Source organism: Ursus arctos, unplaced genomic scaffold (assembly GCF_023065955.2).
Source record: "Ursus arctos isolate Adak ecotype North America unplaced genomic scaffold, UrsArc2.0 scaffold_1, whole genome shotgun sequence".
Taxonomy (NCBI): domain Eukaryota; kingdom Metazoa; phylum Chordata; class Mammalia; order Carnivora; family Ursidae; genus Ursus; species Ursus arctos.
The window spans coordinates 76593788-76620264 of NW_026622763.1; the positions used below are offsets into that span (position 1 = coordinate 76593788).

The 26477-nt window shown below is 34.3% G+C and overlaps 1 protein-coding gene across 1 annotated transcript in view; it reads right to left on the reverse strand.

The window, feature by feature from the left end:
* Window positions 1-674: 674 nt before the first annotated feature.
* The window catches only part of C2CD6 (C2 calcium dependent domain containing 6), a 142946-nt gene continuing 117143 nt past the window's right edge, over window positions 675-26477 (reverse strand). The window contains exons 15-18 of the mRNA XM_048214000.2: window positions 24949-25007; window positions 8441-8515; window positions 3805-7308; window positions 675-1147 (exon numbers count right to left, since the gene is read on the reverse strand). Coding sequence (XP_048069957.2) covers window positions 800-1147; window positions 3805-7308; window positions 8441-8515; window positions 24949-25007 — 3986 coding nt within the window. The 3' untranslated portion in view covers window positions 675-799. The remainder of the gene's footprint in view (window positions 1148-3804; window positions 7309-8440; window positions 8516-24948; window positions 25008-26477) is intronic.

Below are 26477 nucleotides of genomic sequence, written 5' to 3' on the forward strand. Positions count from 1 at the left end.
CGGGTGGGAGGGGCCGAGGGAGAGAGAGAATCTCCCAGTGCGGATCCCAATGCAGGGCGCAATCTCACAATCCTGAGATCATGACCAGAGTCAAAATCAAAAGTTGGACACTTAACCAAATGAGCCATCTGGGTGCCCCAGGAAGTCTCTGATTTAAATCCTATGTTGATTTTGCTAATTTCTATGCGGTTTCTACAGTTATGTGGTTTCCTACATTTTGTGCTATTAAAGAGGCCCTTTCATAGTGTTCTAAGTTAGAAGAGTCAGTCCAGTATAGGAGGTGCCTCAGGAATTACTATTAAATCTGTTATTATCTGTATTTATAATGTAAAAGTTGTAATATCAGAGGATATGAAAATTAACGGATGTTCTCTAAGCCCAGAAAATTACATACTGTTGAATCTTGAAATATAATTAGAGCTGAAGAATAAGAATATATTCATAACAAATGGCTAAACATAAATAACTGCAACTAAAGACCCTGAAAACTGGGTGGTAAGGAATAATTTAGAGAATAACAAAGATTTGAGAAATCAGAGAACTATCAACTGGTGTGATATCGTTATATAGTGACAAGGGGGAAGAGCTGGGAAATAAAACTTAATATGAACTGAATATGTATTTCTTGGTCTGTTCCCTAAGGTTCATAAACAAAAACACATTTACATCAAAAGTGCTTCTTTTCATTTTAATTAAAACAAAATGGTTCTAACAAGATGAAACTTGGTTGCCGGCTTCTATCACACAAAAGGACAGATCTTCAAACCATTTTGTTAATTGGAGAGGTTGACTGTTGGCCTTACATATCATTTTGAACTTTTAACATTTGGATAATATCACAAATGAGCGAACACTTTTCAATATTCTCTTTTAATTTTTTCTTTTGCCTCATTTTATGGATTTCATAATCTGGGATTGCATCATTTATGTGAACTAAGCCTGCTGAAACCATTCGAAGATTTGTAGGTCTTCCGTTGTAGCTCTCTCGCCGTTTGTGAACTTCTGGAGCCGTATTTGGTCTTGCAAAGTGTCTTAACTGATTATGGCTTTCGCCTGGGCTTTTTCCTAACAGCCTCGTTCTTGATTTTGCTTGTTCAGCATGCTTAAATGAGGTCACAGGTATATCCTCAAATCTATCCGAACAATCCTAAATATGAAAATAAAGGATCAGATTGGTGAGTTAGTTTTCTTGAAAGTACATTTTAAATTTACAAGAACTGAAGTGTGTAATATCAACAGTTAAAGACAAAGAATGAGAGCATTAAATATTTTATAGGCAGTCCCCAAATTCAGATCCTACACCCAATGCCTCCTATTAGATACTATCATAGAAACCATGCTTAAAAAAAAAAGTGTTACTGTTTCAAAGGATTTATTATTTTAGAAGGATAGAAGATCTGAAGCTGGAAACCAGAAAAGCTTAGGAGAGTTGTCCTTAGGGGTCAGACTCCTAAAGGCAGTCAGCCTATTCTTTAATTCTCTAAATTATATTTTCTCCAACCCTAAATACAAATCACAAACTCACACTTTATACCATCCAAAGTTTCATTCTTTAAAAGTTAATAAACATCTTAATACACTTTCACACACACATAGAGAGCCTGGCATCTAAGGATATGGTTATACTGTTTATATTAAAGTAAAAATTTTTATGTACATTCTGAGAATAAAGAAGTAAAACATTCAGAAAAATAACTGGAAGGATATACACCAAAGTAATTTTTTTTAAATGATGGTTGGGTTAGGGTGGTGGGATTATGGGCTTTGTTTTCCTTTTCTCTTCGTTTCAAATTTATATAACATGGCTCTACTTTATAATAAACATATAACCACCTACAATTATCCCAAAGAGGGTATGGAGCTATTAGTCATTCCTAAACTAGTATAAACTAGTTTCCTCTGCAGTTTGAGCATCTTGTCCCTTAACACTTTGCAGAGATGACCACATCAAAGGAATAAGCTACTCTGATTTAGAGAGAAGATGGGAAGGAATTAATAGAATTGGAGGGTGGGAGGAGGTTGTGCAGGACTGAGAATTAGGGCAGCAAGAAAGATTTACAAAAAAGGAAGTATAAAGAGTCTAAAGACAAATTGTACCTACGTTACATTTTTGCCTGGATTTGAAGAAAGCAAGGAAACATTCTTCCTCTCCCCTCTTATGTATGTGGAACATTTAGGTAAGCCACATTATTAAGGGAATTTCTGCTACTTTGGTGAGTAACACATAGTTCTTGCTTCACAGATGAAGTAACTGATTAATAGAGTACCAGCAGAAGGGCATGGAGACCCACACAACTGGTTATTTTTCTGGATGCTCCTACAACTCAATTTCTCTGACTTCTATTTTGATTCCTTTGGGAGATTCCCGGATTTTAGAAAAGAATCAGATGAGCCAGTCTTTCTGATGATCTGAAAAATGCCCTCCTACCATTCAATTCTCTATTGTCAACTTCACTGGAGAGAAAAGTTTAGGGACTGTTGGTTTAACAGAGGAAAATAAGCATAACTCTATCTCTCCTGCCCACTCTTAGGATAGATAAAGTTTCTGAGATCCTATATGATCTCATATTATATAATATAAACACAATTTATTGTTTTGTTTGGAAAAGTGACATCAAAGATTCAGTTTGTCTAAAGGAACTTTGGAAAGTCCTTTCCCAAAACTATGAACCCATCTTCTACTTCCTTTTTCTAGTGGACACACTCAATACTAAATTACCAAATTTAAATAGAAACGAGAAATCTGAAGTTGAGAGTATAAGCTAAATTGATAATATTTAACCTGCTGCTAAGTTTACTATTTACTAAAGCTAAATATTTGCTTTACTATGGAAAGCAAATTCAAAGCAACTGTTCTAAAAAAAAAAAAGCAACTGTTCTAAATTAGATTTAGTTTTCTCATTCAAAGGATTATGCACATCAAATTATCAGTGTAATATCCTTTTGGGATTTGTGAGTTCTCCCAGTTGTGGGTCATGTCTATTTGTAACAGAGAAGAGCTGCAGTCCAGAATAGTAAAATAAGTCCCTTCCATTCCTAGTTTTTAACTTTGCTTCAGAATGGTTTGTATAAAGTCTGGTAGCAGGTTTACCTTCCTAATTGTTTTATGTTAATATTATAAATAGGTTTGATTTCCCAAGTTTCTCAGCATATGATATAGCAGAAGGGCAATGGTAATAGAAGAGAGGAGAAGTTAAATTAAAAATTTTCCATTCATAATCCAATAGATTATAAATTTTGCGTATCTCTAATACTTATCAGAATAATAGGCACATAATATCTTTGTTTACTGAAACAAGGATAATTTAGCAATCTGGAAAATACTATATATACTTATATCTGCATGAAAACAAAATGCCAGCTGTTTCCATAGGCTACAGCCACTGCCAGGAATTGCATAGGCTGTGCCTGCACAGCAGCCCCAGGCTGACGGGTGAGTCCTGGCTGAGATGCAGCCCGTTCCCCATACACTGGGCTGTGTGCACTGGCTCCAGGCTGTGTCAGTTTACAGCGTCTGCCCAGAGGGAAGGGCGACTTTTTCTACTTCGCGCTCCAGAGGGAGTGCCCTTTATCTATTTCATAAAAAGGCCCTAAGTATGTGAACAGTCCCCTGATTTCGTGACTGCATTTTGAATTGGATGAGGTGAATTTGAATGTCAGAAGAATTTTTTAAGTTTGACAGTCTGTGTATCTTGGGGCAACGAAGGTTACACACATACTTGCATACAGACATACATTCTAAAAGTGGATTATTGACACACTTGGCCAAATGCAAAAGTAGAAGACTTAGAAAAACAGTATTACATGTATAGTTCTTCTTGCAGTCCAGTGAAGCAATGTCCTTGGAGCAGATTTCCGTAGAATTCTTGCGGTGGGCAGTGCGGCTGGTAGCACCTTAACGGTCTTGCTAAGTGACTTCTTTTGTTTGTTGACACGGTCTCTTTCTTTTTGGACCTTGGGCTTTAGATTTTCTCTCTTTAATACTTCTGGGAAGAGGAATGGTTTTGAGTTTTTCTCAGATTCCATACCTTTGTATTTAAACGACTCTGATTCGGGGAACTTGACATATTTTTCTTTGCAAATTCCATTTGTCCTCACAGAAAGAGTATGTATTTTTTTGTACTGTGCAAATGGTACTAGAGGTTTTTTATTATTGTTATTATTTCCTTTCAATCTCTGAATATACTGGTCTTCTAACTTTGATTTCTCCCCAGCCTCTAAATCAAAATGAGTTAAAGTGTTAGTCTGCCTGGAAGGAAAAGTGTATTTGTATATAAAGTCGTCATTTTCACTTGGTATTTTGCAATGAGGAATTCTTGGATACGGTGACAGTACGCCTTCCCGTTTTTCCTGTGCCATCAATTTATAGGTATTATGCTCCCTTTTTTCAAGGGGCTTCGTTTTTAGTGTCCTTTCAAAGCAAATATTTGACTGAGTTGTTTTTGATTTACCACTCCAACTATGTGGGTCTTGAATTTCTGTTTTAAAATCATAATTGTCTGCGTGAGGAAGCTGCACGAAACAATGTTCTTTCCTTTGTTTGTTAAGCACTATATCTGTAAGTCTTTCTGATGACTTATTTAATGGAATCGCTTGGGTATTTTTGATGAAAGAAGGTTGTACTTTAATTAATCTCAGGGTCTTGGCTCCTTCTTTAGGATAGTTTCTTTTCTGTCCCTCAATTATTGATGGATTTTCCTTAATATTCTGTAAGGAAAAATATTCCTTTCCTTCCTTTTTGGTTGGTTCTATTTCCATAAGTCTCTCCTCAGGAACTTTTTGTAAAGTAGTTTTTTGAACAATTTTTGAATATTTATTTTGCTTTTCTGAATTCTCCTCCCTAAACTGATTTTCATTTCTAAAAGATAAATCTGGCTTTATACATTTTAATGGCATGGAATTAGAATTGATCAAATTTATACGCTGGTTGATCCCCTCTAATTGCTTTTCTGTGATTAGTCCTGATTTTGAAAGTTTTTCTATAAAAAGGCCCTGGAGGTGTTTGCTTAAATCAGCTTTTAGATTTAATAGTTCATTTTCTGATAAAGCTATAAGATAGTTTTGTAGAGATTTATTTAAAGGATATTTCATGTTTAAGTCAAGTCTTTTCCCAAAACTCCCCCTTGAAATGTCTTGTCCTAACTCACGAAAAGATATAGAGGCACTTTTAGTTCTTAGAGAAGACACGTTTGGGTTGATAGTCTCAGATTCTGTTTCTTTAAATAAACTGCTTTCTGAAAGGTTTTTTAGGAAATAGTTTTGGAGAATTTCATTTAAGAAAGATCTTAGCTTTATTTCCAAATGTTTATCTATGAAATGGTGATTAAAATTACTTACAAAAGACATGATTTCTTTTACAGTTTCTGAATATTTTTCTAGAAAAATATTTTGCCCTTTTGGTTCCACTTTCTCATTCATCAAATACAGATTTTGATAGATTTTTGGCAAGTCTTCTTTGGTGATGTGTCCAGATTCTGAAAGTCTTTCTACAAGGTAATGTTGGATATGTTTACTTAGTTCAGATTTTAAATTTTTTATTTCTGACTCTGAGAGTTCTTCTAGAAATACACACAGCTTTGGACTCAAAATAGGTTTTCTGTCTAATTTATCTGTTTTATCGAAATTCTCTTTGATTTCTTCAAGATCCTCTGTATTATTTGGGAAAGGATGCTGAATTAGTTTTCTTAATTCTTTTTCTGGTTGTCTTCTTTCAGACTGACTATATTTGAAAAAAACACTAAACATATGTTTTAAAAAGGATTTTAACATTATTACATCTGAATCATTAAGTTTACCCATTAATGAGTTACTTAAATTTTCTAAAGTAGAATTTAGATAATTTTCTTCTCTATCAAACCTCTGACTGTTATTTAGCATATCTGTTTTTTTATCTGGTGTTGACTGGTATTTTGAATCTTGTAGGGATATATGTTGGCCTTCATCCATATATTCAACTCTATTAAAAGAAGTGGTTTCTTTGGGAGTGATGAGTGTATTCTGCTCTGAAAGAGATTCTGTTCTGCGTTGGGTATCTGAATAATCCTCTGTGGAATACTCTGGCTCTTCTTCAGCAAAGACTGTCTCTGTATCCAGCACAGAACTCTTCTGATATTCTTTATCTAATTCTATCACTTTGATTATCCCAGATTCTAAAAGAGTATCTACAGGAAATGCTTGTATTATCTGGCTTATAACAGATTTGGCCAGTGGCAATTCTATTTCTTCATCATTTTCTTCATAATGAAGTAGAATATTTGAAGATAAACTCTCCCAAGCTGTGGGTAATTGAGTCTGCAAATTTACTGGTGTCTCACTCAATTCTTTCACTCCTATTTTCAACTCTGAGAAGATAGGTGCAGTGAATATTTGCTTTATAACATAATCATCTGCAGTGTCACTTACACCTGGTTTGGAGCTAGATACTTCAAGTTTTGAATGTTTCTTTTTGAAATTACTTTTTTTAATGGGAAAATGGATCTCACCAGCCTCCAAGTGCTTTTCAGAGACAAGTGCTATTTCTGCCTCTGGAGAATTTCTTGGTCCACCTTCTGAAAGTGAATCTGCAGGAATATCTTTAATTGTTTGTCTTAAAAGAGACTTTGAACTTACAATGCCTTTTTCTGGAAGCCAGCTATTTAAATCTTGAACTTTTTCAAATACTTCGTTTTCCAAACTACTTGGTGGCTCATCATGAACACTCAGAAGTGGAAAACTATGACTTTTCTTTCTTGCTTCAGTGTCCATAAGAACCTCTGGTTTAGAAAATAATTTATCTGAAAGGTCTTGCAGATTTTTACTTAAAATTGACTTGAGCATCATTGATTGCTTTAAATTTTCTAGGTGGGAAGTAAGACTTAATGATTTTGAGAGGCGATATGTATTTACATTTCCAGTCACTGATGATTCTCCTTCAAAATTAGGTAGAGATACATTTGGTAGTCTTTCTTTTAACTTATCCTTAGTATCTGAAGTCTTTATTGGTATCATATTAGGATCACGGGCTAAATTATTCTTAGTGTCTAAAGTCTTTACTGTGATGAAATCAGGATCACGGGCTGATTTTAACTTAGAGTCTAAAGTCTTTACTGTGGTGATACCAGGATCACGGGGCCAGGTTTTATTAGCAGGTCTTGCAGTTTTTGCATATGTTGGGTAAGGAGGATCTTGGTCTTCATGCTCTATAACCTCTGTACTTAAAGTGTTTTGACATTTGTACATATCTTGGTCTTTCCCTTTTCTGACTGACATTTTGTTGTTTATATTCCTTAGAAAAGGATCAAAACCATTCTTAAAGTTGAATTTCTGGAACTGTAATATTAAAAACAAAAGGTAAGAAATTCTGTAGCATTTATTTGAATTTATAATAAACTTTCTAGTTAATTTTTTTGAGCAATCTGTCAAATTATCTCTTCATCCACCCACCATTTACAAAGAGAAAACTGACTTTAATTATTTAAAATATTTGAAATTGGAATGAAAATTTTAATGCAAAATTTTAGAATTCCTAATTCTGATACTATTTTGTGTCCAAGAGCTTTGGGCTACCTGGAATATTTAAAATACTTAAACAGCATTCCTACATAGTTGTTTTTTTTTTTTTTTAAGAACTTAATTTCCAGTGTTAGCTGCATTTACTTAGACAATGGCTAACATCAGGATCTAAGTCCTATCCTATAAATATTTACCATTTTAGTAGCAATACAAGAAAAAATTAAAATGCAAAGGAAGTAGCAGATATCCCATTAGAAGGATCACAAATGATTTCTAAAGACTAACTTGGGAGCATATATCAGCTGCTTTTAAGTCTGGGAATTTCAACGATGATGAGTTCCACCCACTCCTTAGCATGTCACAGTAGAATCTTACTTTTTGATGAATACCATACATTCCTCATAAATGGTTAAGAGAGAGCAGTACAAAAAGATTCTGGATTACAGTGAAATTTCAGTGTAATATCCATGGGCAGTTTTGTAGCTCTGGGATCAAGCTAGTCTATCATTGAAATAGCCTTTGAGATGAAGTCTTTTATTCAAATGTTTCAAACATATTCTTATATTTGTTCATACAACTTCTACATTAACCAGCTGAAAAAGGCAAAATGTGAAATAATCAGCCTAGTATTTGTTTTAGTTTATTTCAACTTAGTTCAAACTTCATTGTAATGGATACAATTTATTACAACTGTTTTTCAAATGTTAATTGATATCCAGATAACAGTATAAGAATCCCCTGGGTTTTTCTGAGAAATACAGATTCCCAGCCTCCCATTTCCAGATTGAGATTCATCAGGTCAGAGGTAGGACTGAGAACATGTATTTTTTCAAGCACAGCCATGTGTTTCTAAGGGGTAGTTTGGTTTAGGAACCACTGAATTATATAAAGTATTAGAGAAGCCTAGTATTTAAATATAATTGTTATGATAGGATAATTCAGGACTCACCTGATATTTTGGTTTGAATTCTATATATTCTGGTCTGAAAGATGGTGAAATTTGTTCCTTTCGTGAAAAAATCACCTTATAAAAAGAGAAGTTTTAATTTTAGACTGCTTGCAATGCAAGGATATTCCAAGGTAATTTTATTTTTTCAATAGTTATTAAAGACATAAAAAACTTTAAATATTTTTCTCATAACTACTATAATTTACTTTGCCAATCATCAAAGAAATCTATACATATATAATCCATTTACACATATAACTTAGCTTCCTTGGTACAATATTCACCCCACTGAAACTGTAAAGTCAAAACAATGCACAGTGACCTCAAGCAGAAACAAAAGTAGAAATGAAATAGAATTGTCAGAATTAATACAACCTCATTTGAAAAGGTTGTAAAATGCTTTAGATAATAAATGGCATTTAAGGGGCCCCTGTGTGGCTCAGTTGGTTAAGCGTCTGACTCTTGATTTTGGCTCAGGTCAGGATCTCAGGGTTGTGAGATCAAGCCCCGCATTGGGCTCAAGTGCTGAGTGTGGAGCCTGCTTAGGATTTTCTCTTTCTCTCCCTCTGCCCCTTCCCCATCCCTAAAAAAAATAAACGGCATTTGATATTGTATTGGGCTAGAAAGCATTTTCAATGATTCCTTAACCTGTAATTGCTAAATGGGTACTTAACACTGCCTAAGGAAACAGTGCCAGATTAAGGTGTATAGGAACAATTATAGAATCACAGAACCACTGAATTTTTGGAGATGAAAGGTGCTTTAGAGATAATCCAATCCTACTCCTTGTTTCATACAAGAATCTGAAGTTGAAGTTTGTTGTCCTAAGTTACCCAGATGATTAGTAGGCTAAATCCTAAGTGTCCTAAATTTTCATCTGATACTCCTTTCGCTACACAATCAAGACTGTAGTGACTGAGAATGATGCTTTGGAAGCATCATAATGTGCATCCACACTGCCAACTCATCTAGACAAAACCTGACACCATCTTTTTGAAAGTACTTAGTACTACAAACTACTTTCCAATACACTATCTCCTTTAGACAGCAGGTTCATTATATGTCAAGTTAATTAGAATAATAGTTCAACAAATGATGTTTCCATAAGTAATACTTTTGGCTTAAGTGTGAATTAATATTAAGCAGTTAATAACATGACCTTATTCTTAAATTTTCAGCAGCTTCCCACTTTTGCTGGTATCCATTGCCCTAACACATTGACTAAATTATTTTTACGAGTTCCTCAATATTCCCCATTACAGTTTCTCTCCTTCAGACAAACGTGTCTAACTCTGAATTCTTGAAATACATCTCAGACTTTTCCACATCTGTTCTTTTGCTTGTTTTGTTTTTCTTTGCTTTAATTTCCCCAGATTTCCCTAAAAACCAGTTTGAACTCTAACATTTGAAATTTCGTTATTTTAAATAAATTTAGTAGAAAAATTAAAAATATATATGGGAAGTAAAAAACAGTAAAACAAACAAAACATGATCTCCTTTTTATAAAAAACATGAAAAAAAAAACTCCTTCCTAATATGAACTTGAAAGAATGTGTGAAAGGATATAAAATGCTAACATCTCTGGAGGAGAGGAAACAGGACACTATTAACTTTTATTGTTTAACTCTGTATTATTATTTAAATGAACATGGAACACTTAATAAATAAAAACTCCAGTACATTTAAACTGGGGAGAAATGCTTTAGGCATTCATCTCGGGAAGCTAGAAAAGAACAATAAAACAAACCAATATAGGAGCTTCAAGGTGTTGGACTAAACATGGAGGTCTCTTCTTTCCTACCTTCCAAAGTTCTAGTAAATTAACAGAAAACAATATTTTAAAAAGAAAAATCCCACGGCAATACTGGAAATCAATAAGGTGAGACACCAGGATTTAGAAATTGGAGGAAATTCAGAAAATATGAAAGCAGATGAGACTGATTCAATGGAAGCCCCCATCAAAAAAATTAGAGCCTTGAACAACAGAAATCAGTGGGCCTGAGAAGCAAAAAAATTCAAGGACAGCATATACAAAGAGAATCAGATGATGGTGCAATTGTCATAGTTATTAATTCAAGAGCTACATTCAGAACAGCTGGATTTTCTCTTTCTCAGCATACAGAGTATATGCTGCTGGCAGCACTCTCTTTCCCAGTCACACACCCAAACATCAAAAAACTGCTTTCTAAAGAAAATGTGCCATCTGCCCAGGTGGAGATCCTATGAGTTTTGAGCCTTGACAGGGAAGCAGAGCAGAGATTGTTGTCCCTGACATTTCCACATCAGATAACAGAGGGGGTATAAAAAGAAAGAAAAGGAAGTTCCATCTAGGAGAGAAACACATGGGTTCTTTGGAAACGTTGTTGGGTCCCCAACCATCCTATCTACCCTCTTTCATCCTCATATACACTCAAGGGAAGCCAGCCTGTCACACAAAGCATACCTATACAATCAACACATTCCTTCATTCACAAATATAAAATGAGCCAACGAAGTTTACCAGATATAGGAGGAAAACCAATTCATACAAGTGAAGAATCAATAAGAGCAAACAGAACAAACTCTGGAGTAGACAGAGACATTTCTGTGGAATGTGAGGAGAGGGTGACCCTTGGAAAAGATTCTAAATAGGATCTTGAGATATTAAAAAAGGTACTGATTTCCACTTAGCTGTATAATAGGCATCCCAAATTTAACATATCACAAAAGAATATTCTGGATTACTGATGCTGTTCCCCTCCCTCCCTCCAAAAGCCCCACAAAACCTTAGCCTTTCCCTGTTTTTCCTCATGTCAGTTATTGGTGCTACCATCTACAGGCTAGTAACGTTAAGTATCACTCTTTGTTTCTCTCCTCCATATTCCCCTAAGGTTTCCTCTTTACCACTGATTCTCAGCAGTGTGATTATGATATATCTGAGAATTTTTTTTTAGGTCTAATTCTCTTTGAGTTCATTGAGTTTCTTGGATCTGTGGGTTTATAGTTTTCATCAAATGTGAAAAACTTTTGACCATTATTTCTTCAAATACATTTTTTAGTTTCCCCTCCCTATAAGTCTTCAATTACATGTATGTTTTACCACTTGATATTTTCATACAAGTTATCATGCTCTACTTTTAAAAAAATCTTTTGTCTCATTGTGCGTTATTTTGTATAATTTCTAATTCTATGTCTTCAGGTTCATTGATCTTCTGCAGCATCTAATGTGCGGTTACTTCCTTTTTCTTTCTTTTTTTTTTAATTTATTTATTCGACAGAGATAGAGACAGCCAGTGAGAGAGGGAACACAAGCAGGGAGAGTGGGAGAGGAAGAAGCAGGCTCATAGCAGAAGAGCCTGATGTGGGGCTCGATCCCAGATCGCCGGGATCACGCCCTGAGCCGAAGGCAGACGCCCAACCGCTGTGCCACCCAGGTGCCCCGGTTACTTCCTTTTTCATCTCTAAAAATTCCATTTTGTCTATCTGTACCTTCCATTTCTTTCATCATCATGTTCATGTTTATTCTACCATCTTGAATATATGGAATATATTTGTAATAGCTCTTTTAACCTCCCTTTCTGTTAGTTCCATCTTTGTCATTTCTAGGTCTGTTCCTATTGATTGATTTTTCTCTGCATTATGGATATTTCCTTGCTTTTCTTTGTATGTCTGTAATTTCTAATTAGATGCTGAGAATGCTAAATTTTACATTTTTGGTTATTAGATTTTGCTTTCTTCTTTAATCTAGTATTTGATTTATTTTGGTACATATTAGGATACTTGGAAACAAGTTCCTTCAAAGCTTGCTTTTAAGCTTTATTGGTGGTGAGGGGGCATTGTCCAAAAGCCTTTAATATAGGGCTGACTTAGTCTCTCTACTACGATGATGGCCTTCTATTTGCTGTCAGATGTGATATGGTCTTTCCTCTCTGGCATATGGTTTATTTCTAGCTATGTGAGTTCCTAGAATGTTCTACCCAATCCTTTTCAGTGGTTGTTTTTCTTGCCTCCAGTATTTCACTACTCAGATTAATCTCAAAGCCTGAAGGGGACCTCCTTCACAGTTATCTGGAGATTTCTTGCTCTACATTTCCTTCCACTCTGGTACTCTACTACACAAATTCTGCCTCTGCCCACCAAACTCCAGTCTCCATCTCTTCAATTCAGTGAAGCCTTCAAGCTCTGTTTTGGTTCTCCCTCCTGGCACTGCTGTGCAGAAAACCGGTGCGATCATAGGGCTCACTTTGTCCTTTTCTCTAAGAAATCACAGTCCCATGCTGCCATTTCCCCAATGTCTAAAAAGCACTTTTCTATAATTTTTTTCTGGTTTTCTTATTATTTTAGGAAGAAAAATAAATCATATCCCTGTAAACTCCATCTTTACTAGAAGCAGAAATGTGATGTTTACTTTTCATGGATCTATTATATGCATTATTTAGTTCAGCAGAGACTTATAAATTATAATAATATATATAGTATGTATTATAACAATTATAAATTAACTTTTCTTAGATTTAAAATAGATTCAATCTATAAACAAAGCATGGGAGATTTAACTACAGCAATATAACAGAATGTATTAGAAAGCTTAACAAAGAAATACTATATGAATAACAACGACAAAAAGAAAATGGAAAGGACAGGAAAATGAAACTTTTTAAAAAATTTCATCTTTCGTAGTAGGAAGTTGGTAGATAATGCCTATTGGTTTACATGCCAAGAAGTATTTTAAACATATTAATCAGAGCATTACAAATAACCATTAGAAAAATAAAAAAATAATGTCTAATAAAACTAAAAGGAAAAGTTGTAGAAGGAAGATCTGAACTACTGTAAATGCTCTACATCATCTTTCAGAGTGTGACATCAACACATTCTACCTGAAGTTGATTAGTTGATAAATCAAATAGAGTTTGAGCTATGTAATTTAAAACTATAATAAAACTTACCAGAAGAACTACAAAGCAAACTGTTAAAAGTAGAGGGTTTCAGAGGGGAGGGGGGTGGGGGAATGGGATAGACTGGTGATGGGTAGTAAGGAGGCACGTATTGCATGGTGCACTGGGTGTTATATGCAACTAATGAATCATCGAACCTTGCATCAGAAACCAGGGATGTACTGTATGGTGACTAACATAATGTAATAAAAAAAAATTTAAAAAAAAAAGTAGTTGTCTTGGGTAAATGAAACTGATATGGGTGGGGAAGGATGACTTTTTCTTTTCATTTTATACCCTCTGTGCAGACTGATTTTTGGGGGACTGTGTAGGTGAAATTTTAATTAAAAAAGGAAAGCTGGGGGGTGGGAAAACATAAAAGCTTAAAACTTACTTATAAAGGCATTCTCTCCCCCCACAAAGGCATTCTTAATAGAGCATTGATTAAATCTTTATACAGGCTCACAGTAAGAGACAGTAGAATTTGATGTTTGCAGCACAGACTTCAGAGCCAGTCTGCCTCAGTTCAAAACCCAGGCTTACCACTTGATTGTCCTCAGACAAATCAGTTAGCTGCTCCATGCCTTAACTTTCCCACATATAAAATATAGTAAAAATATCTACTTCACAGGATTGTTATGGGGATTAAATGAGTTAATGTATTAAGATGCTAATATAGGAACTTGCAATAAAAGTATTGGGTATTATTATTAAAAAGAATGAAATCTTGCCATCTGAAAACATGAATGGACCTAGAGAGTATCATGCTAAGTGAAATAAGTCAGACAGAGACAAATATATATGATTTCACTTATATGTGGAATCTAAAAAACAAACAAAAAAAGAAAACCAGACTCTTAAATACAGAGAACAAACTGGTGGCTGCCAGAAGGGAGGCAGGTGGGGGGATGGGCAAAATAGATAAGGGGGACTAAGAGGTATAAATTTCCAGTTGTAAAATAAATAAGTCTTGGCGATGGGGGTGCAGCATGGGAAATAGAGTTAAAGGTATTGCAGTGACATTATGTGGTCATAGATGGTGACCACACACATAATGAGCACTGAATAATGTATAGAATTGTTGAATCAATATGTTGTACCTCTGAAACTAATATAACATTGCATGTTAATTATACTTTAAAAGAACTATTGGCTATTATTATTATTAAAATTAAAACACTCCGGCCACTTAAAGTAATGAAATTGATAAACGGGTTGTATAAGCAATGTGCTATTAAATGAAAAATTAAGGTACAGATGACTAGTTGATCATAATAAGCAGTCTGGGAAAGCGCCAGTGGCATATAGGGAAGTCTTTGCAAAACTGACTCAAATGGAATGAGAAAATTTCAATAGACAATAATTTTAAAAAATTAAATAGTTAAAATACATGACTATTCATTTGCCAACATCTATTGGTCTATACTTTACAAAGAATGAACATTAATGAATGTAAACTAAAACTAAAACAATAAGAAACAGAATGTTGGTAGTCAAGAAATAATGCAGACATTGAGAAATGAATCCAACTGTATTTATTACAAATGTAGATATATAACTACACTGAAAGGGGTAGGGGAAAAAAAGGAAGTGACCTTAGTAACTTTGAAAAATAATGTTTTGACTGGAAATTGTAAGGCAAAGTAAACTCTACATAAACAATGTGTGCCAGTAGGTAAATCTGTTCTTCATGGGTGTAGTATAATTTAGTAATTCTGACACTGTTTTGCATTTATATTGGGGTGGAATAAATAAATAAATGAATAGTGGATGATGACAGCCAGGTTTCTCACTGTGGGAGAGAGAAGTTACATAGGATCCAAGCAAGAAAAGAGGGTTATAATAAGCTCAGTAATACTGGAATAGATTCAGAGACATCACTATAAACTTATAATTAGCAAAATATATAGAGACAGATATATACAGAAACAAGTATTGTATATGTATATACATGGGTTTGTATACACACATATATTATTTAACTGTCTGTTCAGAAGGCCTAGGCACAATAACAACAATACACGCGATTCCCAGAGCCTGGTTTCAAAATATCATTCTCCAGTAAAAATAACCAGGGTTCCTTGTAGAAATGATTGATTCTAGGACTGGGGCAACAAAAAGAAGATAAGCCTGGAATATCTTGTAAACAAAAAGTAGGAAAGTGCTCAAAAAACAAAAGGATGGAGGCATGTCAAAGGGACACAGGACACACTGAAAGAATTCCTATTGGCCAAAGCTGGAAAAATTTACACAAACCATAAATAACATCATTTTGGATTATAACCAAAAATATAAAATATATTTATTTAGAAATAAAATACTTCATTAAAAAAATTAATTGGCTAATATAACTAAGAGATCTGATTTCAGGGACTCAATGTGACCAAGTCATTATCTCTTCATATCTTTCTTCTTCTGTGTTGGTTTTCTTATTTATTCTCTCTCAGACTACTGCTAGCTCTTGATATAAAAGAATAAAGACTTCTCTTAATATTCTTCTATCAAATTATGTGGTTATCCTTATAGCCACAGAGACAGTGTCAAGTTTGCCAACTACACCAAAAATTAGAGTTGGGGCAGGGATGATATCCTCAGGAAGGGATACTGATAGACAAAAACGTTAAGTATATGGAAAATTAAAATGTACAGGCATGCCTCATTGTGTTTTGCTTTACTGTACCTCCCAGATAGTGCATTTTTTAGTAAATTGAAGGTCTGTGGCAACCCTGTGTTAAGCAAGTGTATCAATGCCATTTTTCCAACAGCATTTGCTCATTTTGTGTCTCTGTGTTACATTTTAATAATTCCCACAATATTTCAGACTTCTTTGTTACTATTTTACTTGTGCTGATTTGTGATCATTTATTACAATGCTGAAAGCTCATATGATGTTTAGCATTTTTTAGCAATAAAGTATTTTTAAAGTATGTACACTTTTTAAGATATAATGCTAATGCACACTTAATAGACTACAGTATAGTGTAAGCATAACTTTTATATGCACTGGGAAACCAAAAAATGCATTTGACTTGATTTATTGCGATATCCACTTTATGTGGTGGTCTGGAAACAAACCTGCAATATCTCTGAAGTTGCCTGTTGTGTTGAAACAACAGCCTATCTATTTCAGCAAGAATATCAGTAAATTCTTACCTCATACCAGACAAAAAAATTTTAAGTGAATTAAACATATGTAAACATAAAAAGCATATACTAGGAAAACATCTAAGAGAATACTAACATAATCTTGGGGAGGAGAAATACCTTCTAAAAAAGATATAAACTAACAGCCACAAAGGAAAAGGTGTCAGATTTGACAACACAAATATTTAAAATTACTATAACGGCACCAAAGAAGTTAAAAAACACAGGTAATAAACAGCACAGATCACAAAGCATTGGTATTTGAAATATATATGAAACAAACTGAGGGCTTCAGAGGGGAGGGGGGTGGGGGAATGGGATAGACTGGTGATGGGTAGTAAGGAGGCATGTATTGCATGGTGCACTGGGTGTTATACGCAACTAATGAATCATCGAACTTTGCATCAGAAACCAGGGATGTACTGTATGGTGACTAACATAATAAAAAAACATTAAAAAAAAAAAACAATCTCACACAAAAACAAACACACAACCCAATTTGTATGTATGGGCAGAGATTATAAGCAGTCAAATAACAGAAATACAAATGGATAATAAACACATGAAAATTGTTCATTCATTAATAATCAGAAAAACGCAAATTAAAGTAACAATGGAATATCATTTTTGTGTGAAAAATTAACAAAAACTAAAATGAACAGGGTGTGGAATACTGAATATTTTCTTACATTTTTGGTGCAAATGTGAATTAGCCAATCTGGTTTAAAGGATAATCTGGCAGTATATATATCAAAATTAAATATGCTCATACATTTTGATCCACCAAACCTGCTTCTCATATTTATCCTATAGTATACTTGTACAGGTGAATAAAGATAATACTTACCATTTAGCAAGTGACTATTATGTTCCAAGCCCTTTAAAATTCTTTGAAATAGATGATAGTATAATCATTTTGCAGATGACAAAACTGAAACTCAGATGTAAATTGCCCAAAGTTATATGACCATGACAGTGGAAGAATCTGGATTTGAACCTAGGTATTACTGCCTGTAAAATCCAAGGTCTTTTTACTACATCATACTAATTCTCTTACATCACCAAACAATGCCTGTAAATGGTAGATAAAATCAAATTCCCCATTCCTCCCCACCTTTCTTTCCTCCTGACCTTTGGGGAAATGATTTAGCATCCCATCATGGTCAGGGTTTAAACAGTAACTAATTAAGCTATATCTTGAAAGTCTTTATTTATGAAGGGGCTCTAAAAATGTGAAGGAACTATTGAAAGACTGTCACCTGAATCAGCTATGAGTTGAAAGAGATGTTTGTTAGTCCTTTCCAATTCAGGTTAGCACTCCAGAAGTTTGTCTCAAAATACTGCATTTCTTTAACACACTGTCTACCTTGGTTCATAAAAAAATCTTCTTTTAACTTCAAACAACTTCAAAGTTTATTTCCCCACAGAATTCTGAAGATTTTGTGACTTTGTGAAGCAATTACCTCAGACTGTTAAGAATTTGTTCTAGAATTCTGATATGTCTTCAATTTACAAGCCTGTTGCCCTAGGTGATAGATTCTTTCAAACTTTTACATTTGTTAATTCTATATAACCTATGTTTTACAGTTTACCAATGGAATTTACCTGTTCAATTTAATTAAGCTTTATCTATTGTATATACAGGTCTGACTACCACCCTTAAGGAAAATATTTAAGGTAAGTTTTCTTTTTCTTTACTTTATAAAAACTAAACTTTTTGAAATACTGCAGCTTCCATGAGTTGTAAGAAATAACAGAGAGAACACACATACCTTTTATCCAGTTTCTCTTAATAGTAACATCTTATAAAACTGTAGTAAAATATCACAACCAGGATACTAACTGTACAGTCAAGATGCAGAATATTTCCACAAGGATCCCTAATGTCCTATTATAGTCATATCCATTCCTTTCCTGCTTCCACTCCCTATTTAATGCCTCGCAACCACTCATCTGTTCATTTTTATAATTTTATAATTTCAAAAATATTATATAAATGGAGTCATACAGTATATAGCATTTTGGGATTGGCTGTTTTCACTCACCATAATTCTCCGGAAATTCATCCAGGTTGTATATATCAATACTTTGTTCCTTTTTATTACTATTATTCCATGGTATGGATGTACCACAGTTTATTTAGCCATTTACCAGTTGAAGGACAATCTGGATTGCTTCTACTTTTTGGCTATTATGAATAAGGCTGCTAGAGAGTATTATGCTAAGTGAATAAGTCAGTCAGAGAAAGACAAATATCATATGATTTCAGTCATATGTGGAATTTAAGAAAGAAAAAAAATGAGCATGGGGGAAAAAAGAGAGACAAACCAATAAACAGATGCTTAACTAGAGAACAAACTAATGGTTACCAGAGGGGAGGTAGGGGCGTGGGGATGGGTGAAATAGGTGATGAGGATTAAAGTGTGCAGTTGTGATGAGCACTGGGTGTTGTATGGAATTGTTGAATCACTATATTATACACCTGAAACTAATATTACACTGTATATTAACTAAGTGAAATTTAAATAAAAACTTAAAAGAAATAAATTATATTAAATCAACAGGTCAATCTGGGGAGAACTGGCATCTTTACTATGTTGAGTCTTCCAATCCATGAACATGATATGTCCCACCATTTATTTAGGCCTATGATTCCTTCTGTAAACAATTTGTAATTTTTATAATACGGATCCTGTACATGTTTTGATAGATTTCTAAGTATTTAATTTTCTCTGGAGTTACTGGAAATGTTACTGTGTTTTAAATTTTTGTTTCTACATGTTCATTTTTAGTATATAGAAATGCTATTGATTTTTTCATTTTGAATTTGCATCCTCCAACCTTGTGGAACTCACTTATTAGTTCTAGTATGTGTTGTTGTTGTTGTTGTTGTTGTTGTTGTTGTTGTTGTTGTTTGTAGACTCTTTGGTAGTTTCTACATTGACAATCATTCCACCTGAAAATACAGTTTTATTTCTTCTTTTCTTATCTGTGTGATTTTTATTTCCTTTTCTTGCCATATTACAATAGATAAAATTTCTAGTACTATATTGAAAAAGAGTAGTAAGAGCATACATCCTTGCCTTGTTCCTGATCTTGGAAAAAGAGCATTCAGGCTTTTACCATTAAGTATAATTTAAACTATAGGTTTTTGCAGATGTGCTTTATCAAATTGAGGAAGTTATATTCTAACACTAGTTTGTTGAGAGTTTTTACATCAAGATTGTGTGTCGAATTTTGCAAAAAAATTTTTATGCCAGTTGATATATGATTTTTCTCCTTTAGATTATTGATATGGTGAATTACATGACTGATTTTCAAATGTTGAACCAGCCTTGCGTATCTGTATATGGTGAATTACATGGACTGATTTTTACATGAACCAGTGTTACATGATATTAAATTCTTTTTATAAATGGCTGTATAAGTGTGCTAATATTTTGTTGGGGATTTATGCATGTAAATTCATGAGAGAGATTGATTTGTAGTTTCTGTCTGTCTGTCTGTACTGTCTTTATCTGGTTTTGGTATAAGACTAATAAGAGCCTCATAAAATGCATTAGGAAGTGTTCCTCCCTCTTCTGTTTTTTGGAATAGATTAAGTAAAATTAGTGATAATTCTTTCTTAATTGCTTGGTAAAGTTCTCCAGTGAAAACCATCTGTGCCTGGACACTTCTTTTCCAGGAGCTTTTAAATTACTAATTCAATTTTTTTAATGGCCATAGGACTATTTTATTTGTTTGCTCTACTTCTCATTCCTCTGTTTCTCTTTTCTTATTTTTTGTGGGTTAATATTTCTTAGAATCCCACACTGATTTATTTATACTGTTTTTTAGTATGGTGCTTTTTATAGTTTCCTTAGTGGTTTTGCTATGTATTATATTTACAGGACATCATAATCTATGGTTATTGATATTTTACCCCTTCAAGTGAAGTATAGATATCTTACTTCTATTTAGACCCCTTCCCTTTTTTTTTTTTTTTTAAGATTTATTTATTTATTTTAGAGAAAGAGAGAGATTGGCAGGCAGGGCAGGAGGAGAAGAGATTCCCAAACAGACTAGGTGCTTAGTGCAGAGCCTGACATGGGGCTTGATCTCATAACCCTGAGATCATGACCTGAGCTAAACCAAGAGTTGGTTGGTTAACCCACTGCACCACCCAGGCAGTCCTAGTCCCCTTCACTTTTAAAATATAATTGTCTTAAGTATTTCCTCTATTTACAATGTGCATCACAATAGATGGTGTTATAATCTTTGCTTTGACCATCACATATCATTTTAAAACTCATCAGAAGTAGGATAGTCTATAATATTTGCCCATTCTCATGTTCTTTTCTTTCTGAAGTCCCAAGCCGCCTCTCTCTTCTTTTCTTTTCTTTTTTTTTTTTTAAGAGACCTGCCTTTATCCATTCATTAAGAATCTGTTTGCTACCAACAAATTCTTTTGGTTTTCCTTTATCTGAGAATGTCTTTATTTTTCTTTCACTCCTGAAGAAAATTTTTGCTGGGTATAAAATTCACCTTTGCCAGTTCTTTTCTTTCAGTACCTAAAAAGACGTTGTGCCACATCCTCCTGGCCTCCATGGTTTCAGATGAGAAAATCATTCAAATAGGTATTCCTCTATAGGTAATGCATTCTCTCTGGCTGCTTTCAAGAATTTTTTTTTTCAGTTTTCAAATGTATAATGATGATGTGACCTGGTGATTTCTTTGGATTTATACTCCTTGAGACTTGCTCAGTTTCTTGAATCTATAGGTTTATGTCTTCCATCGAATTTGGGAAGTTTTCAGCAATTATTTCTTTAAATACTTTCTCTTGCTCTATCATTTCTTTTTCTTCTCCTCCTTATCCCCTTCCACCTCCCCCTCCTCCTCCTTCTCCTCCATCTCCCTCTTTTTTCTCCTCTCTATCCCTCTCTCCCTCTCTCCACTCCTTCTGGAACTCCAATAATATGAATATTAACTCTTTTCCTGAAACTCTGTTAATTTTTTTTCAGTCTGTTTTCTTTCTGTTGTTCAGACTGTGTACATTCTATTGATATTTCCTTAAGTTCACTGCTTCTATCCTCTGTTATCTCCATTCTACCATTAAGCCCAAGCATTGAGATTTTTATTTTGGTTACTGTCTTTTTCAGTTCTATAATTTCCATTGGTCTTTTCTACAACTTCTGTGCCTCTGCTGATAATTTTTGTTTCAAGAGAATTTCTGATTGCTTGATGAAGCATTTTTATGGTGATTGCTTAAAATCCTTGTCTGGTTATTTCAATATTTGATTCATCTTGTTGTTGGCATCTTTTGATTCTTTTCTCATTTATGTTGTGATTTCCCTGGTTCTTGGTATGCCAAGTGATTTTCAAACATATCCTGGATACATAGGATCTTATGAGACCCTGGATTCTTAAATAAAAAAAAAAAATGTTTTTTTAAGCAGGCAGTTACCCTGTTGAGATGTAGCATGGGGCCAGCCAGGTGAATATATTTCAAAGTGGTGAACTTTTGTATATAAATTATATAAATATTGTGTGTATGTGTTTGTGCATATTTCTAACAAAGAAATTGCAGGGTTTTAGCTGATTTGAATATCCCTCTCCTTATATGGGCCTTGACTGCCTCCAATCTAGATCCTTGCGAAGTTGTGGCATGCAATTCCTCACATCCACAGGTGAACTTTGGCCTTGGCTACAGGTGATCTAGAGGGGGTGAGGAGTGTAGTATACCTGAGAGTAAAAAAATATAGAGTATACTTGTGATCATTTGCCTAACACACTACCAACACTTTTGGGGGGATGTCACAGAGCAGTTAGTAGAAACTATTAGTGATAACAGCAAAAAGCCAAAACCTACATGGCAAATAGACAAAATATAATATCTATTGGGTGACTACTTTGTACTGCTGTGCCAGATGCCAGAAGATAGAAAGATAAGTAAGATAAATACCTTACCCCAATGTAGTAAAAGCTATGGTTAAATTGTCAGCCATAAAGGATGGAATATTTCTTTGGTGGTAATATGCTAAAATGGCACCTAAAGTGCTGCAGCTAATATGTAGTCAAGCTCAACCTGAAGCTACTTGTCAAATCATCTTTAACTGTCAGTGCTACTTTGACTATACCTATTGTACATGTAAATTTATCTCACTTAAAACAATTATGTTACTGTAATATAATGGTTTACCCCAAATAAGTCTTTCCCACTACCTCACTCTAAGGTCTTTTAAGTTAAGAGCTATATATATTCTGTTCATTTTTGTATCCACAGACATACTCATTCAGAAAGTATTTGTCAAGTGGCTAGGTTTCAGACACTGTTCCAGATGAAATGAATACAAGACACAGAAACTCCCAGCTCTAAATATGCTTACATTCAGGTAGAAAAGATAGACAGCTATGATTAAAGATCTTACTACACTGGCATTTAGAGGATGGTTTGCACTTTGCTTAAGAGTCTCTGAATCCCTTGGAGACCCTGATGGCTGTAAATTTCTGATAAGATTTATCTTCACCAAAATGTTTTGAGTTAGATAGACATAAAAAAATCTCTATTTCTCTAGCTCATTGATCTTATCACAATATGAATTGTTTGAATGGACTTGATAATGCTACTTCTATGAAGGTTCAGTTCAATTCAACCAACACAATGCAAGTTGTATGTGCAAAGCACTGGAAAATATTTTACATATATTATCTCACTGAAACACCACTTTGGTTAAAAAGGCCTTTCATTACCCATATCTACCCTCCCTTTTCTGCCCCAGGCCCCTGTTAAGTACATTTTTCATAGAATACTCCCAAGGTACCCTGTGTGTTCATCTACTATGCTATAATTCCTTGTTTACTTTTCTGTCAGCTACATTCACTAATATATTCTTGGTTACTCAAGGTCAGGAGAAGAGGAGAAGGCGGTTGATCATATGCCCTCTAGGGTCAAATCCCAACTACCTTACTAACTGTGTGACTTTTTTTTTTTTTTAAAGATTTTATTTTATTTATTCATTTGACAGAGATAGAGATGGCCAGTGAGAGAGGGAACACAAGCAGGGGGAGTGGGAGAGGAAGAAGCAGGCTCCTAGCAGAGGAGCCTGATGTGGGGCTCGATCCCAGAATGCCGGGATCACGCCCTGAGCCGAAGGCAGATGCTCAACAACTGAGCCACCCAGGTGACCCCTAACTGTGTGACCTTAAACAATTTATCTAACCTCGCTGAGCTTCAGTTTCCTCATCTGCAAAATACAAACAATAACAATGCCTACTTTGTTGTGAAGATTAAAGAAAATAATGCACATAAAAAGCTTAATATGGTGCCCATCCATATTATCATTAATTATTAATTAGCAATGGTGCCTGCTATCTAGGGTAGTCAATGTTTTATAAAGTAATCCTCTTTTAGTCTTCAGCTAATAGTGAAGAGACTGCTGCCAGAATTCAAGTCTTCTGACCCAAAATCTTGTTCTCCTGTAACAATAGGATGCTTTGTAGATATTATGCCATTGTTTTCCTAAATAAAAGTTTAGGTCAGTAATCAGATGGGATTTTTGTGCTATTTTTAGATGCATGAATCAATCTGGAAGAAGTAGTTTTAATTCCAAAACATTAAAATATCCAGGATATTTTGAGGGTTTATTGGAACAACTAGATTGAATATTAGAATCAATAATGCCCTGGCCCCTTGGGATTGTTGCCTTTAAAGTAACTAAACCTTTTTGCATGGAGTTCAAGATATTCGTATATCAAATTCTACTATCTACAAAAGAGTATTCATATGGGGTTCCAATGTCTTGGATTAAGGAGTCAGTCATTCATTCAATTACAAAGAAAAGCACTTATGTTCTTCCCCTTGTGATGGATAGTTCTTACCTACTGAGTGCAAAATATGAAGCAGACCAAATTTTTCTTTCTCTTCTCACCTTCCAAGCCAGTATTTCTTTCTTGCCTGATTATTGCAAGCCACACAACCCCTGTCCCATTTCTGAAATACTTACAGCTGTTAGCCTGGCATGGCATTTAGACAGCTGAATCTTGAATAATTGAAAGATTTCAAGATATTAAAAAAGGATCCAGTATAATTAATTTCAAGTATTAATGGACAAATGAGATGAGGAGAATGGATTCTTTAAAACTGTTCATATCAAAATAGATGGGCAGAGGTGGTCTATCCTTTCATAGTGCTACTGTGAGTTGCCTACTAGGCAAAGCTATATAGGGGGAGGCAGAAGTAAAGAATTCAAAAGTATAGCCTGCTAAAGTTAATGTTATGTTTACATTGCTTTATAATAATTTATAAATTTATAATAAACTATGATAAAATATATAACAAATTATTTATAATAATTCATAATAATGAATATGCTTTCTTGATGTAAGAATGTCAGTAAAAATTAATTCAAAATAATATAAAAAAACACAAAAGAAGTTAATGATTTTTAAGGGCTATATCAATCTACTTACTGATTTTCCCTTTTTATTTGTATTTCTTTGTCCATAGAGCTGATCTTGCATTACCCTTTCTGAAAAAGAATGAAAAAAAATGATTATATAAATAAGTTGGTACTTGTGGCATTTGACAAACATGTTCTACAGGCATATCTCTAACTAATGATGGTGTAGCATAGCAATTAAGAGCACAGGCTCTGGAGCCAGACTGCTTGGACTCAAATAGTCTCTGCAACTAACCATCTAACTTTGGACAAGTTATCTTGGCTCTCTGTCTCAGTTTCCTCATCTGTCAAGGGATAAAGCTCCTGTGCCTTAGGACTGTGATTTAAAGGGCTAAGGCATGTAACATTGGGTCTGGGACATAAAAAGCACAAAATGAATGCAAGTTTTGCTGTTTTTGTTACTATCACTACTACTCCCTTTACTCTGACTCCTGACACATTGTACCCTTGGGTTTGTCTCCTAGTACGTCCAATTACTATTTTCAATAGTATTGTTAAAGTGCATACATTAAGTGATTAAAATGAAATGTCATCATGATCTAGATTTTTATGTATATAAAAGATTGTCTTTTAATCATGTGATAGTAAATGTTTGTATGGAGTACTACTTTTCTAGCTCTTAATGCTAGCTCAAAAAATAAAGTAAAAACTAAAAAACAATTCATCATCACACTCTAGGTGGTTCTGAATGTTTCTGTGGCTGTTGAATTTTATGCACATTATTCAAAGCTGTGCTTGACTGAATGTTTAAAAGATTGGTTTTACTCATCCTTCTTGGAGCCTCTTTTTAGCCTATCCTCCAGCAGTCATTTGGGTAAACTTCCATCACACATTTGCTGTACATACCCACCTCTATAAAGTTGTATAGACAGACAATCTACATTCTAGAGAGCTTTCATGGATAATTCTGCATTTCCTCAAGAATTCATGACCCTAGAGAGGAATCTTACGAAATAAACTAAAAGAATTTATGAAGTATGGAAAGGAACGACTATGGTCTTCAACGATTGATGGTGCTAGACTGAAATATATGTGCAAATATATATATATATATATTTTTGTTTTTGTTTTTGTTACTATCACTACTACTCCCTTTACTCTGACTCCTGACACATTGTACCCTTGGGTTTGTCTCCTAGTACGTCCAATTACTATTTTCTCACATTCTGACTAGTGTGAGATGATATCTCATTGTAGTTTTGATTTGTATGTGATGTTGCACATCTTTTCGTGTGTCTTAGCCATCTGCATGTCTTCTTTGGAAAAATGTCTATTCATGCCTTCTGCCCATTTCTTAACTAGACTATTTGGTTTTGGGGTGTTGAATTGTATAAGTTCTTTATATATTTCAGATATTAACCCTTTATCCAATATGTCATTTGCAAACATCTCCCATTCTATAGGTTGCCTATGAGTTTTATTGATTTTTTCCTTCACTGCAGAGAAGCTTTTTAATTTGATGAAGTCCCAATAGCATATTTTTGTTTTTGTTTCCCTTGCTTCAGGAGACATACCTAGTAAAACATTGCTATGGCTGAT